A 12,710-nucleotide genomic window follows, 5' to 3' on the forward strand; every position below is an offset into this window, starting at 1 on the left:
CTGCAAATGTTTCTTGGTTAATGGCTCTGTATTACTTTGCAAAGTAAAAGAAGAAGCAGATTACATTTTATTTTCTAACAGGAAAAAGTTGTTGATAGATTTGCGGATAAAACATCATTCTGTTTCACTCCAAGTTAAAGATGGAACATTGGATGAGATTTGCCCATTCTTCCTGTTAACTTCTGTCCACAGATTTTTTTTTATGTTCTGGTCAAGTGATGGAATGGCCATGAAAGAAACCTGCACCTCTGCATGTTGATCTCCAGAATGAATTGAATCCATTCTTCCGTTGACCAATGAAATACTCCCTGTGTCACTGGCTACTGCACAAGCCCAAAGTACGATCAGTAGGCTTTAATGTGTCTAACAGAGAGGTTTTCTTTCATAAAATCTACACCTTTTGTCAAAAAGATTTTAACTTCATCTGTCCACAGAACTTGCCTCCAGAATACAGGCAAGTTTAGGTAATAGTTGTCAAGCTTCTGACCCTGATGTGGTAGGGATGCAAGAAATGTTTTCCATTGAAATTATATTTTTCCAGGTGTAGCGCAGTCAAATGGTCCACCATCTCTCCACTGCCTGCTAAATCCTTGTGAAGGTTTTCTGCCGTCAAACAGGGATGTTGATTAGACTTTCTAGCAATCCTGCAAGCAGTCGTCATGGAAAGTTGTCTTCCAGACCTTAGTTTGGCAGACTAAGGGAAAAAAGGGAAAAAAAAAAAACAGCTTCCTGATGACTCGTTGTCATCTTTTCCTTATGAGCATCAATTATTTAACATTTTCACACAACTTGGCAGCTGCTTTGAGCAAGTCATTTTAAACATTTTGGAGAGGTACAGAATTTAAAAAAGCTTAGAAATTTCAATAACTTGAATTTTCCTTGCAATAAAAGTCAACAAACAAGCAAATCAAAATCTGAGACCTTGATAGAGGATATGAGAAACTGAAATATCGGGGGGTTCCCAAACTTTTGCTTCTCTTTTCCCCTCAGCAAGATTAAGCCGAATATCCCACTAATCTTTCTTGAAACATTAGAAAGAATGTTTGCTCATTAACTTGAGAGCTTTGAACAGATCACTTCATCATCCACACATTAAAACTTTCGCCTGTAGCCAAATCGCACTTTTGAAATTCAGAGGCAACTTATGTTTTATTTCTCAGTCTAACTCTACAGAAAACAGACTCATCTTATAAAGGATATGCTTGTTACACAAAGCAAACAGGCCATCAGAATGTGTTTATCTTCTTTTTCTGGACTCCATCAAACATGAACTGAGGGATGGATGTGGCTTCTTTTGTTCTGCAGAGAGCTGCTGCGTGGAGTTTCGACTGGCCTCCTGCGGACAGGACAGCCAGCTGAAAATATGGATCGTTTCCCAGCACGAAGGAGCAGGTAGGCCGACCCCCAATGATCTGCCCGCTTCCTCAACCAAACACTCCCTCAATCCATTTCTCATGTTGGTGAAAGAGACTGCTGGCTGGTGAAATCTATCTGAAGAATAGGGCTTTAAATCAAATACAGGCTGACTCATTAATAATGTATCACCTTAAGACTTTATTGCTGAAATAAAGCAGGTGTGTGTGTGTGTGTGTGTGTGTGTGTGTGTGTGTGTGTGTGTGTGTGTGTGTGTGTGTGTGTGTGTGTGTGTGTGTGTGTGTGTGTGTGTGTGTGTGTGTGTGTGTGTGTGTGTGTGTGTGTGTGTGTGTGTGTGTGTGTGTGTGTGTGTGTGTGTGTGTGTGTGTGTGTGTGTGTGTGTGTGTGTGTGTGTGTGTGTGTGTGTGTGTGTGTGTGTGTGTGTGTGTGTGTGTGTGTGTGTGTGTGTGTGTGTGTGTGTTTTGAAGGTCATCAGGTGCATACAGACACATTTATATCTTGTACATTCGCCAGCATATTTCTTATATGTTCCCAGGTTGTGTAACCAGGTTACAGGCTGTATTCTCATTATGTGCGTGGACATGCCATGATGTTAGTTCCTGAGATGTGTTGCCGTGGTAACAGCTTCTTGAGAAGATTTGAAATGACCCGAGTCCATGGTGATTTAATTTTTTATTTTTTCTCTTTTCATAGCAGCTTGTAGAGGGACACCAAACAGTGTTTGTCCTCATTTTATTTCTTTACAATGCAGCTGCTCAGATGAGACAGAGTCTGCAACAAGCTGGTCTTTGTATGCTGTGGGTTTGTCTCATCTTGGCGAGGGGATCGCATGCTTGAAACCCTCTGCCAGTATTTTATGAAAAGAGACTCAAAGTGTTGGTGATTCTGGTGAACAATTTTAAAAGTGGGATTGCTAACAATATTTTATAAATTTTTTAAAAATGTATGTGCTATATTTGTTTTGGCCAACAAGATTAAGATTTTCTCATTCCAGGGTCATTGTTGTTGTCGTATTTATTAAAATCCTCAACACGTTTTCAACTGGGGACGGGTCAGAACTGCAGGCAGACGAGTCCAGAACCCATAACCTCCTTCCCTGGAAAACACGTTGTTTTGATGGCAGCATATATTACTCTAAAAACTCAGTGTACTTTTCTTCATTGACGCTGCCCTCACAGAACTGCAAATGAGCTTTACCAAGCGCACAGATACAACTTCAAACATCAGAGCCTGGCTTTTGGACTTCTAGCTTATAACACTCAGTCCTTTTCATCTCTGGCCCAAAGTGACCTTTTCTTCCAGAAAAGATGGAAAAGATAGAGACATTAGCTCTGCATAAGGTTAGCCATAAGGCTTTAAGGCTTGACACAGTAACGATTGTGACTGTAACGCCGTATAGTGCTTGACAACAGTTCCTCACAGTAATCCCTTGCCCAGGAACTTATACGAGCTATTGATGAATGACAGGTTCTGTTTTCAGGACTGACGTTCAGACGTGTGCAGCTTAGATTTGTAGTAGTGAAGAGTTTCTACTTATAGCTAAAATGAAATTTAATAAAAAAAAAATCAACAATTGACGTTAAGTTGATGAGTCAAAATATGAAATGTTTTGGGTTCATAAGTGTGCACAGAAAGTCAAATTAAATGTAGGAGTCGCTGCCATGCTTCTGATCTTATATTCATCAGACTGCTCAGACCTCCTGTGAGGAGGCTGTCGTTTTGCAATCACAGTTGTGAATTCGTGACAAGGCTACATAATTTATTTTTTGCTGCTGGCCTGCATCTATAGCATGGCTTTACCCATTAGTTGCTTTTACTTTGTGGACAGAAAAACTCAAAGGCTGCTGTAATGGTGATGTACAACTTAAACGTCCACAGATACAGATTCCCAGTTTATGGTACTTTATACCTAAAAGTTGTGAAAGCTCATGTTTCTACAAAACAAAAATCATCTTTTGTCTGTAGGCAGGAGGGAGAAGTCACTAAAAAATTGAAAGGAAGGCTGAATTTTATTATTCTTGGTCAGTGGCAGGGGGTCAGCAGCAGATGTAATTCAGACCTAACCTTATTTTTTTCTAAGTGTGTGTATGTGTTGGTTCACAGCCTGCAAAATGAAGCTGCTTCACACTCTCACCAGCCAGTCAGCTCCTGTTCTGTCTTGTGCTTTCTCTTGTGATGGAGAGCTGGTTGTCTCTGGGTAAGGCGCTCATCACACCAACAAAAATCATTTCATCTCGGCTTCACGTATGTGAGCTGCACAAATAAATACCTCCTGCTTTGGTAACTGAATATTGATTATCGGCTCATGTTCTTCCATTTTTTTTTTCATATTAATTGAATTCATTCTTTTATTTGCTGTGAAATTATTTGTCCATTTGAGGTAAATTAAGTTTAAATGAAGCAGTCTGTGTTTAATGCTCTTGTGTTTTTCTTCTCTAAGCTGTGAACAGCAGATGCCACTGCTGAGCACTGATCCTGCTGTTCTCCCAGTCGGCCACAGGAGTGCACTTTGTTATTATGTGGCTCCTGTTGGGTCCTTCTGTTTCTCCTGGCTGAAACTCAAACATACTGAAGATGAATCTGTGCTCTTCTTTTGTTTCTTAATGTTGATTAAGACAAAAAGCCCATCTTCCTTGATTATTCTGTTATGTAGGTTCATGGATGTAGATTTTCCCAATGAATTTGATGTTTTTTTTCTCCTAATTATTCAACAGCTCGGTGGATAAAAGTGTAGCAATATATGATGCGGTGAGTACAGCACAAACACTAAAATGAAAGTATACATTTTTCCTCATTCTTCTCTAGTAAACTGTGACAAAGAAGATGTCTCAACAATTATTCTCCATAAACACAGATGCCAAACATTTCTGTTTTGATTCTGTTTTGTTTGTACGGTGTTTACAGAACCTGGGTGCCCTGCTCCACACTTTGAAACAACATGACAGGTAAATTACCTCACCTCCCGCTGCGATACAATCTCTGCAGCTCTCAGACGAACAGTGAAATCGGAGCCCCAGTGTTTCAGATCAAAACATGTGATTTTTGCTTGATTAGTTTTTCCCCGAAGCTCTGAGGTGCAGTGATGCAACAATATATTCTGCTTTCTGCTCAGTCATTGATGTGGCATCACAGGTAAGAACCAGCAGAGCGCTTTGAAGTGCATGAAAGGATTTAAGATGATCTGAGACACTTTTTTTTTTTTTAAGGGGTTGAGGGAACCTGACTTTTAAGGCTGATCTCTTCCTGTGCCAGTTTCAGTCTGTAACACACACCCTTCACATTCCTGCTCCTGTTCCTCCTTCCTGCAGATATGTCACTGCCGTTGCTTTTTCCCCCACCTTTGGCCTGATTGCAACCGGCTCCATGGACAGATCGGTCAATGTGTGGAGAATAGGAGATGAGGATGGCCAAACTGGTAAATAATGACCAGAGAACTGTTTGGGTTGGTCCTTTTAAAATGTACAATCCCACTCCTGTGAGTGGTGCAAGAGCTGTTTGCAGAGCTAAAGCCTCCCAAAAGAGCGTTTTGTGAGATATACAGTCAGAGAAGCTCGTATTACACGCGCATGTCTTATTGTAATGTCTGCTGGAAGAATTGTGTTTGTTTATTGATGCAGCTGGGCAAACTACCACTGAGCCCCAGAAAGCTGTTGTTATGGAGGTAAATGCTACCTAAAACAAAAAGAAGTTTAAGCCAACATGGAAAAAAACCAACATTTTGAAATGGAGAAGTGCAGTCGATGATCATCTGGAGGTCTTGAAGCGTAATCGGTGCAGCTGCCATAAGTCATGTTAATTGGTCACAATGACATTTCTTCTGCTTTGAGATTTAACATTTCTATTTTAACTTCAGTACCTATCTTTTTTTTCATGTCACCCCTTTAATCTTCTTTCTTTCAGTCTTATCACACATTAAACTTATTTCCTTTTTCTGTTTTTCTGCAGCCGCTGATTCACTGCAGACGTCTAGTAAAGGTAAATGAATACATTGCTCTGTTATGCCCTTGGAAATCTCCGGTTATTTGGTTAGCCTCTGGGTTTTACCAATGATGTTATACTTATGTTTAGAAGATTCCTGTCTGGATCCATTTAAAAACGCCTTATTGTTGACTTACAATTTATCTTTTTGCATGTGCCGGGAGGCTGTATGGCTTTGTGGTTATCCTTTGATATTGGGATGTGACCTAAATAAATCTTTGCAAATACAAACCAAAAACTATGAATAAAATGAAACCATGACGATCTGTTATTATTACTCTAATCCTAACACATCTATACATACTGAAGTATTTAGAAGAAAAATCAGGTTTTTCATGTGAGTTCATGAGTTAAAATAGCAGTTAGAGGGTTGGTGCTAAACCAGATTGACTAGGATCAAACTTTGTATTGATTTGATGTTTCTTATTGAAATTCACAAACATAATTTACCTTGATTTAAAGTTTATGGAAACATCTTTATTTATTTATTTTTAATTTTTTTTAAACAAATCCCTTTTAAAACCAATGCCACTCATGTTGGACTCCTGTTTATTTCATAAGAAAATGTACAGATGCTAATTTTCAAAACTAGGGTGACGAACATGGTAACCAGTGTAGCTGCTAAGCTTTGTTAGTATCATCACTGTGAGCAGTCTGCACTGTTAAAGTTAGGCATATCGATGCTCCTTGTGTACAGTAAAAGTGTGTGTAGTGCCTCTTAACAAGGGCCGTGTTTCCCAGATTCGCTAAGAGCTTGCCATGGTCATTTAAACACATGAAAAGCCAGTAAGACAACCATTTAACAATAATGAAGCAGTGTTTTTTAAAAAAAGACTGAATAAGATCAAGATATGATCTGCCATTTATTTGGCTCAAAGTAAGTGTTGTCCCAAATCTGTCTGCACAGTATGTTATTCATACTAATGACAACACAGTGCACATTACTTGTCTGATTGTAAATGTACTATTATTCCTCCCACTTATATTAAAAGAAAATCATGTCATCTTTTAGAGGCGTTAACATCTTCTTAAGCTTATTGTTCCTACAGTCAAACTGAAAAATGTAGTGTTCAGTTTTCATACACCACTCACTGTATCTGAAACAAACAAGGTGCTGTTCCCTACCTACAAAACTGATATTAATCAGTCCTGTTAATCTGAACTCGAGTCAGGTTGAGACCACCTGGTGCAACGTTTGAAATAACAGACTCCGTGTACTGACGAGATGTCCTGCTTTAACAGAAGAGCAATGGAGAGGGAAGAGTAACTCCACATGAATTAATAAATATATTTATATCCTTTATACCTTTTTGCAAGGGTGCAATTGATCCAAAAATCAATTATTATGGATCTCCACGTTACAGTTTTTATTCATGTTTCATGAAAAATCAATAACATTAATACAACATAAATCTGTCAGGTTTTACTTTTAAGTTGAGATTTTCTTAGATTAGCTGAGTGTGTACATTTAAAAAGCACCTGCATGTGGGCCATTGTGATCCCTGTAAACGAACCTGATCCAGGTGACTTGAATCAGAAAAGCACTTTGGTATCAACACATTCAGGCCTTTACAAATCCATTAAAATGTCTTTAACTGTACTGAAGTAGGACGTATCAGTGGGTTTGTCTGCATTTGACTATTTTCTGTGAACTGAAAAAGTATTTGCATGCTAGTGAGAATTTGCAGCTGCAGGATGATGGAGTATGTGGTGCTGACTGAAAAATAATTAAGTCACGTGCACAGAGTGCAAAACATGACCTGGTTTTAGTTTTTGTGCATCAGTGAGGTTCAGAGTGAAATATGCCATCAGGATTAAGCTTTGCAGGCAAAACCTATTAGCAAGTTTAATTCATTGTTGGGTTTTTTTTTTTTTTTTTTGTTTAATTATATGACAGTAAAAAGAAAATAGAGTATCATCACCCTCATCCTTTAAGCTGAAAGTAAAGGATGATGAAAAAGGCCTCATTTGTCCACCTAATTGAACACTGCAGCAGTCCCAGACTGTAGTGAAGCAATGAGGTTTTCATGTTTCATGTGTTTCCATGACTCAGACTCTGAGACTCCAGATGCTCTCCTGTGTCATTCAGTGCTGCAGAGAGGAAGCGCTGTTACTGTTACACTTATCTGACTTAAATAAGTGGACATTGCCTTTGTAGTTTTACTGTTAAATCTAGACTCCTCCAGTTAGGGGAGGACTTATTTATGTGCATGTTGGTTACCGTCCTGGATTTCTTTGGGGAAACTTGCTATAACCAAACTGATTTATCATTAATTAATTGAGCTGAGCTTTCCCTGCAGTGACGATTGAAGATGGCTGCTTTGAATACAAACCTTCAGAAGGTTCGGTATCCAACAGCGAGTCCTTATTTTCCACAAAACAAATAAAACCAGTTTTTCCATAAACAGCAGGATCAAAATGCAGCTCAACCACAGACCTGTTTTAGGGGGATTAAATGTTATGTGGTGGAAAATTTAAACAAATTCTTTTGGGCTCAGTTGAGAAAGAAAAGAACAAGGGGAAACCCAACACCTCTTTGTCTGCAGCGTGATCCTTCACGAGGCCGATGGTTGGCGATGGGGAACTATGAGACAGCTGTGAGATATCATTAACAAGGCCGACGCACAACGGGCCAGTTTGTGTCCGCCGTGTATGAAAAATGACTGCTGCTCGCTGAGATGGTGTCCTGAAGGTTGATGAGCTTCATGCTGGCACAATCTGAAATAACATAACCCTGGGGTTTCTTTTCTTTGGATCACATGCCTGCATGTGAGGTCAGCAGTGCATGTGTGTTATTGTTGAGAGATCCAGCCTCTCCACTGCGGCGGGGGAAGGCCTGTTGACGTAAATGAATAATTTATAATATGAAGACTTTGTTTAAAGTTGTGTTCTTAGAAGTGATGGAAATACAGCTGTGTGTTTATACGTGGCTGTTTGTGGGTGGGTGCACATGAAAGTGCTAATCGCTCCCAAATCACCGCAGAGGGAATGTGTCCTTTTCTGTGGAGCGTTGAAGGAAACTGTTTGTTTGTAGGAGATTGGGGCGTAAAAGCTGAGCACTTCCTGTCATCCTGTTGTGTGTTTTTTGCAGGAAGGAAGCTGCCAGGTCACTCCAGCCTGCTGCTCGCTGATTGGACAGAGCAGGATGTGCAGGCTTGGCTGTGCGAGGAGGGACTGAAGGAGCTCGTCATCACCTTTAAAGCCAACAACATCGACGGACCAGAGCTGAACCAGCTGAGCAAGGAAACCGTGGCCGAGTTGGGAATCGGTGAGGATGTTGTTCAGTAGAGCATATTCGTGTACATGTGCGCGCGCACTCACACACACACACACACACACACACAGGCATTCGACATTTGACATTCAGTGTTTTTGTGGGGATTTACTCTCTGATCCGAAAACATAAGTGAATTGAAAGCCATGATATAAGCTGCTTTTCATAGTGATCTGATTTGTGGATGAGGAGCTGGAACATGTCACTCTTCTTATACATCCGCACATCCTGCAGTGAGGACAGCACCCCGCAGAATGACCTTTACCCCACAAACACTAATAATCTCTCTAACAATAAGATTAGTTCATTCCGAGCCGTCCAAGGGCAAAAGGGTCGACAGTCTCTGAACAAATTGTAGCCAGAGAGTCCAAAGCACCAAATAATTGTATTTATAAGTGTATTTATTACGGTCTCCACCAGAGCAGTCATGTTTTAAAGGAATAGTGTCATAACAATAAAGGAGAGTACGTGGTCTGCAGGAATGTTTAGGTGGGTGATGGGTGTCAAAGTAACATTTACATCAGAGGCAGAAAAATCCGACCCATCAGAGCGCTGCACAACCTCCACCTCTTCCTCCCCTAGTGCACGTTTATTTAGTCTGGAGATAAACATCTGAAATGCATGATGTTTCACTGCTCCAACATATCTGAGTTGATCCATTCATTCTAATCAGTGTGTGTTATGGTGGACATTTTACTACTTCATAAAGAATATTAACTCAGCTTGATTTTGATGGCAGCAACACATCTAAAGAAAAGCTGGAACAGGGGCAACAAAATGTGTGTTAAGTGGAACTAAAAAGAAATGGCAAGATTGGGTTTCAAAGAGCACCTTACAGAGGCAGCGTCTCTTGGAAGGACTTAGAAACACAGGTCCAGTATTCTGCAAGAATGGCTCCACAATTTCTTGAGCAATTTCAGAATGTTCCTCAAGAACAACTATGAAGACTTTGAATATTACTCCTATGCAACTGGTGACTTGTACATCTGGATAGGCACAATCAAAGCTGAAAGGTTTTAGAGCAACATGTTCCTCCATCCAGTTTTTCAGGGAAGGCCTCAGTAAGACCATGCTAAACTGTATACTACAGCTATTACAACAACAAAGCGTCGTAGTAGAGGAGTGTAGGTGCTGGACTGGCCTGCCTGCCTGACTGTTGAGCCGCTAGCATCATATGTTGGACAAGAATGGGACAATTTTCCTCTTTTATAGGTCCAGTAATGGTCCTCTTCAGTTTCAGATGTTTTCAGGCTGCTGTTAAAGAAGGGATGCTACACAGTGGTAAACATGGTTCTGGTTTTTTATGCCATCAAATTCAAGATGAGCTAATGTTTTCTTTAATGATCAACTAAAATGTCTCACTTTCTACATTTGAATTTAAAGCAAACTTTTCAAATGTTGCTCAGTGGAAAATGTGCATCAGGCTTGTATCATTATTGGGTTTAACGAACAAACGAAGCTGTAGTGATGTCAGAAGGCAGCAGTGCAGGTTATGTAATCCTCGGCTGTAATAAACGCAGTATTTGTTGCTTGCTGGAACCAAAACTCAAGGCTGTAGCAATCAGTGTGTTATTTGTTTTTCTATTTTTTTTTATTTTTTCAATTGGCATTTTCTATCCCAAGTCTTTTCAGATTTTTGGGGTTGTATAATTTCAAGATGACACCACAACAGCTGTCTCCAGCCTAATTATGATTACTGACTGTAATCATGTAACCTACTCACAAAGCCACCCATAATCACAGCAAAAACGCCCTTTTGGCTGCAGTTGTTTGCTTCAGTTGGACAGCAGCGGGCAGCACAGCCAACGCTACATGCTGCTCAGTAATGCAGAGCCAGCCTTTTGTCTTCTCCACATGTTTAGGATGGAGGACATCTCTCATTGCCACAGACTGGACAGGAAATGGACAGATTGCCACCTTTTTCTTTTTTTTTTCCTGTCAAACAACCTACAACTGTAATTTGGTATGCATGCAATTTGTGTAAGTGTGCATAGACACACACACACACACACAACCAGAGCAAATACGATTTCAACACAATTGATGAAATATTCATAAACGTTTCAGTAAAGGAGAAAGAGAGAAAATTCTGATATCATTCAGTGTATCTCCATGGAGACAGCCTCATTTGGCATTTTTATCATAGCATTGCTTCAAATTATCAATCTAAATGTAAAGTGGACAGTATTTTGCATCTGATGAAAGATGGAGCAGTGCATGGAAATCTTAAATGAGGCTCTACTCCCGTCAAAGTTCAACTTATCATTCCAACAGCTGTTTATTAGCTGAATCAGAGGATTTTATGTGTCCTTATGTGGTTTCATCAACAAAGAACCTCATGATTGAATACTGCCATTTTTCCAGCAGGTCTTGTTTGTTGTCTTTAAGATCTTAGGCGCCCTATAGTCGAATGCATCCGTTGCCTCAGCTGTTGATGGAGAACTGGTTCATGGTAACAGGTAGCCACAGTCTTTCTGATGTGCACTCGCTCTTGTCCCTCAGTCTCTAATTACTGTTCTATGAATAAGTGCAAAATGAAGACAATTCATAATATTCAATGCAGTTTGTTGAAGGAAACAGTCCCCTCCCTGACAAGACTGATGGAGTTTAAATTAAATGTTTTAGGTAATAAAGGTGTAGTTGCAGAAAAGAGAAGGATGATCAGAAAATCATGAAAAGAACACCTGACTGTTGGGCAATCGGATTAATAAGGCTTTGGGATTGTGTTGCAGCCAGTGGGAAAGGGAAAAGTCCACAGGAAGAGGGAAGGGGGGGGACTCAGTTAAACACAAGCAAACATAACACTCTGTAAACAAGGCTGAGGATGAAATGAGGAGAACTTCTGCTAAAGCATAATAATTCTTGGCACACCTCAAAATCAACCCCCTGCAAGACAACCTGAAGGGTTTTTAGCATGTTTCTCTCTTTCCTCCCACCTAAGCATCATTGATCTGTGCGCCTGCCTGAAGAGAGAAAGACGGTATGAGTGAAGCCACATTATTTCTCCTCACGGGTTTACAACTTGTCCGTGTGCAGAACTGATTGCCTCTGATTGAACCATTTTCAGGAAAAGCATTTGTTTAGTTTTGAGTTGAAGAAATGATTTTGTCTTAATTAGCCTGCATTTGAATAGATAAACGAAGCATTATGTGAAAACTGAAACATACGGAGACAATTTTAGGAACAAAAAAATAAATGTATCCGAAAGCAATAACGATGATAATGAACTCCGAAAGATTAACAGTGAACATCCAATATGTGCAGCCAGGAACGCGTCTAACTGCCCATCTTTCAGCATTACACTTTGAAATGCAGATGTAAAAAAAATTCTTGTGGTGGTGGTGGTTATGTATGAGCAATACAGCTTCTATATTCTAAAAAAAAAAATCTCTGGACTTCAGAATGTAGGCAAGAAAATATCTCTGCAGCTGTGCCAATGTGGTGCTGCCATTACCCACAGAGTAAGTAATCACATTCAGCCATAAAGGTCGCCCCTCCCTCTTCGTTGGTGGGGAAATTTGCAGCTGATGACAAATTCAAAGGGTACTGTCAGCAGGCAGAGACATGCAGCTGTGTGCAGAGTTATTTTCCTTCATTGGACCTGTTGGGAGTTTTATTTTCAGCCAGAATAAAAGGAGACCCTTAACTTGCCAGAGCTGTAAAGCCATCACACAGCAAAGGTGCTTTGGTTCTCTGTGACTCAGAACAGGTTGATGGAGATTTATTCCAGCTTTTCTTTTATCTGAGAAAACCAGAGGATAGGTTCGTACAGCGCCTGTCCTCACTGAGTCGGTTAAACAGAAAACACTGGCGTGCCATAAGAAAAACAGGTCAGCAGTGAGCTCATCTTCAGTGATTAAAAATTCTAATTATTATTATTCTGACTAAAACACTGAACTGGGATGTTTTAGATTCCGTCGGCCTCCGCGGTCGTCTTCTGAGGAAAATCGAGGCCCTGAAGGCAGCACAGAGCGGCGCCGAAGCCCCAGATGAGTTTCTGTGTCCAGTTACCAGAGAGCTGATGAAGGACCCGGTCATTGCTGCAGGTTAGTTAATAGATTTTAATATAAAACATCTGATCATT

At 40.2% G+C, this 12,710-nt stretch overlaps 1 protein-coding gene across 3 annotated transcripts in view; it reads left to right on the forward strand.

The window, feature by feature from the left end:
- Positions 1-12,710, forward strand: part of LOC140319478 (WD repeat, SAM and U-box domain-containing protein 1-like) — a 50,241-nt gene that overhangs the window by 1,745 nt on the left and 35,786 nt on the right. For all 3 annotated transcript variants that reach the window (XM_072397126.1, XM_072397125.1, XM_072397127.1), the window contains 8 exons: positions 1,306-1,392; positions 3,478-3,571; positions 4,089-4,122; positions 4,279-4,319; positions 4,683-4,789; positions 5,320-5,349; positions 8,444-8,620; positions 12,538-12,672. In XM_072397126.1, coding sequence (XP_072253227.1) covers positions 1,306-1,392; positions 3,478-3,571; positions 4,089-4,122; positions 4,279-4,319; positions 4,683-4,789; positions 5,320-5,349; positions 8,444-8,620; positions 12,538-12,672 — 705 coding nt within the window. The remainder of the gene's footprint in view (positions 1-1,305; positions 1,393-3,477; positions 3,572-4,088; positions 4,123-4,278; positions 4,320-4,682; positions 4,790-5,319; positions 5,350-8,443; positions 8,621-12,537; positions 12,673-12,710) is intronic.

Source organism: Leuresthes tenuis, unplaced genomic scaffold, assembly GCF_036924035.1.
Source record: "Leuresthes tenuis unplaced genomic scaffold, fLeuTen1.0.hap1 SCAF_12, whole genome shotgun sequence".
NCBI classification, from domain to species: domain Eukaryota; kingdom Metazoa; phylum Chordata; class Actinopteri; order Atheriniformes; family Atherinopsidae; genus Leuresthes; species Leuresthes tenuis.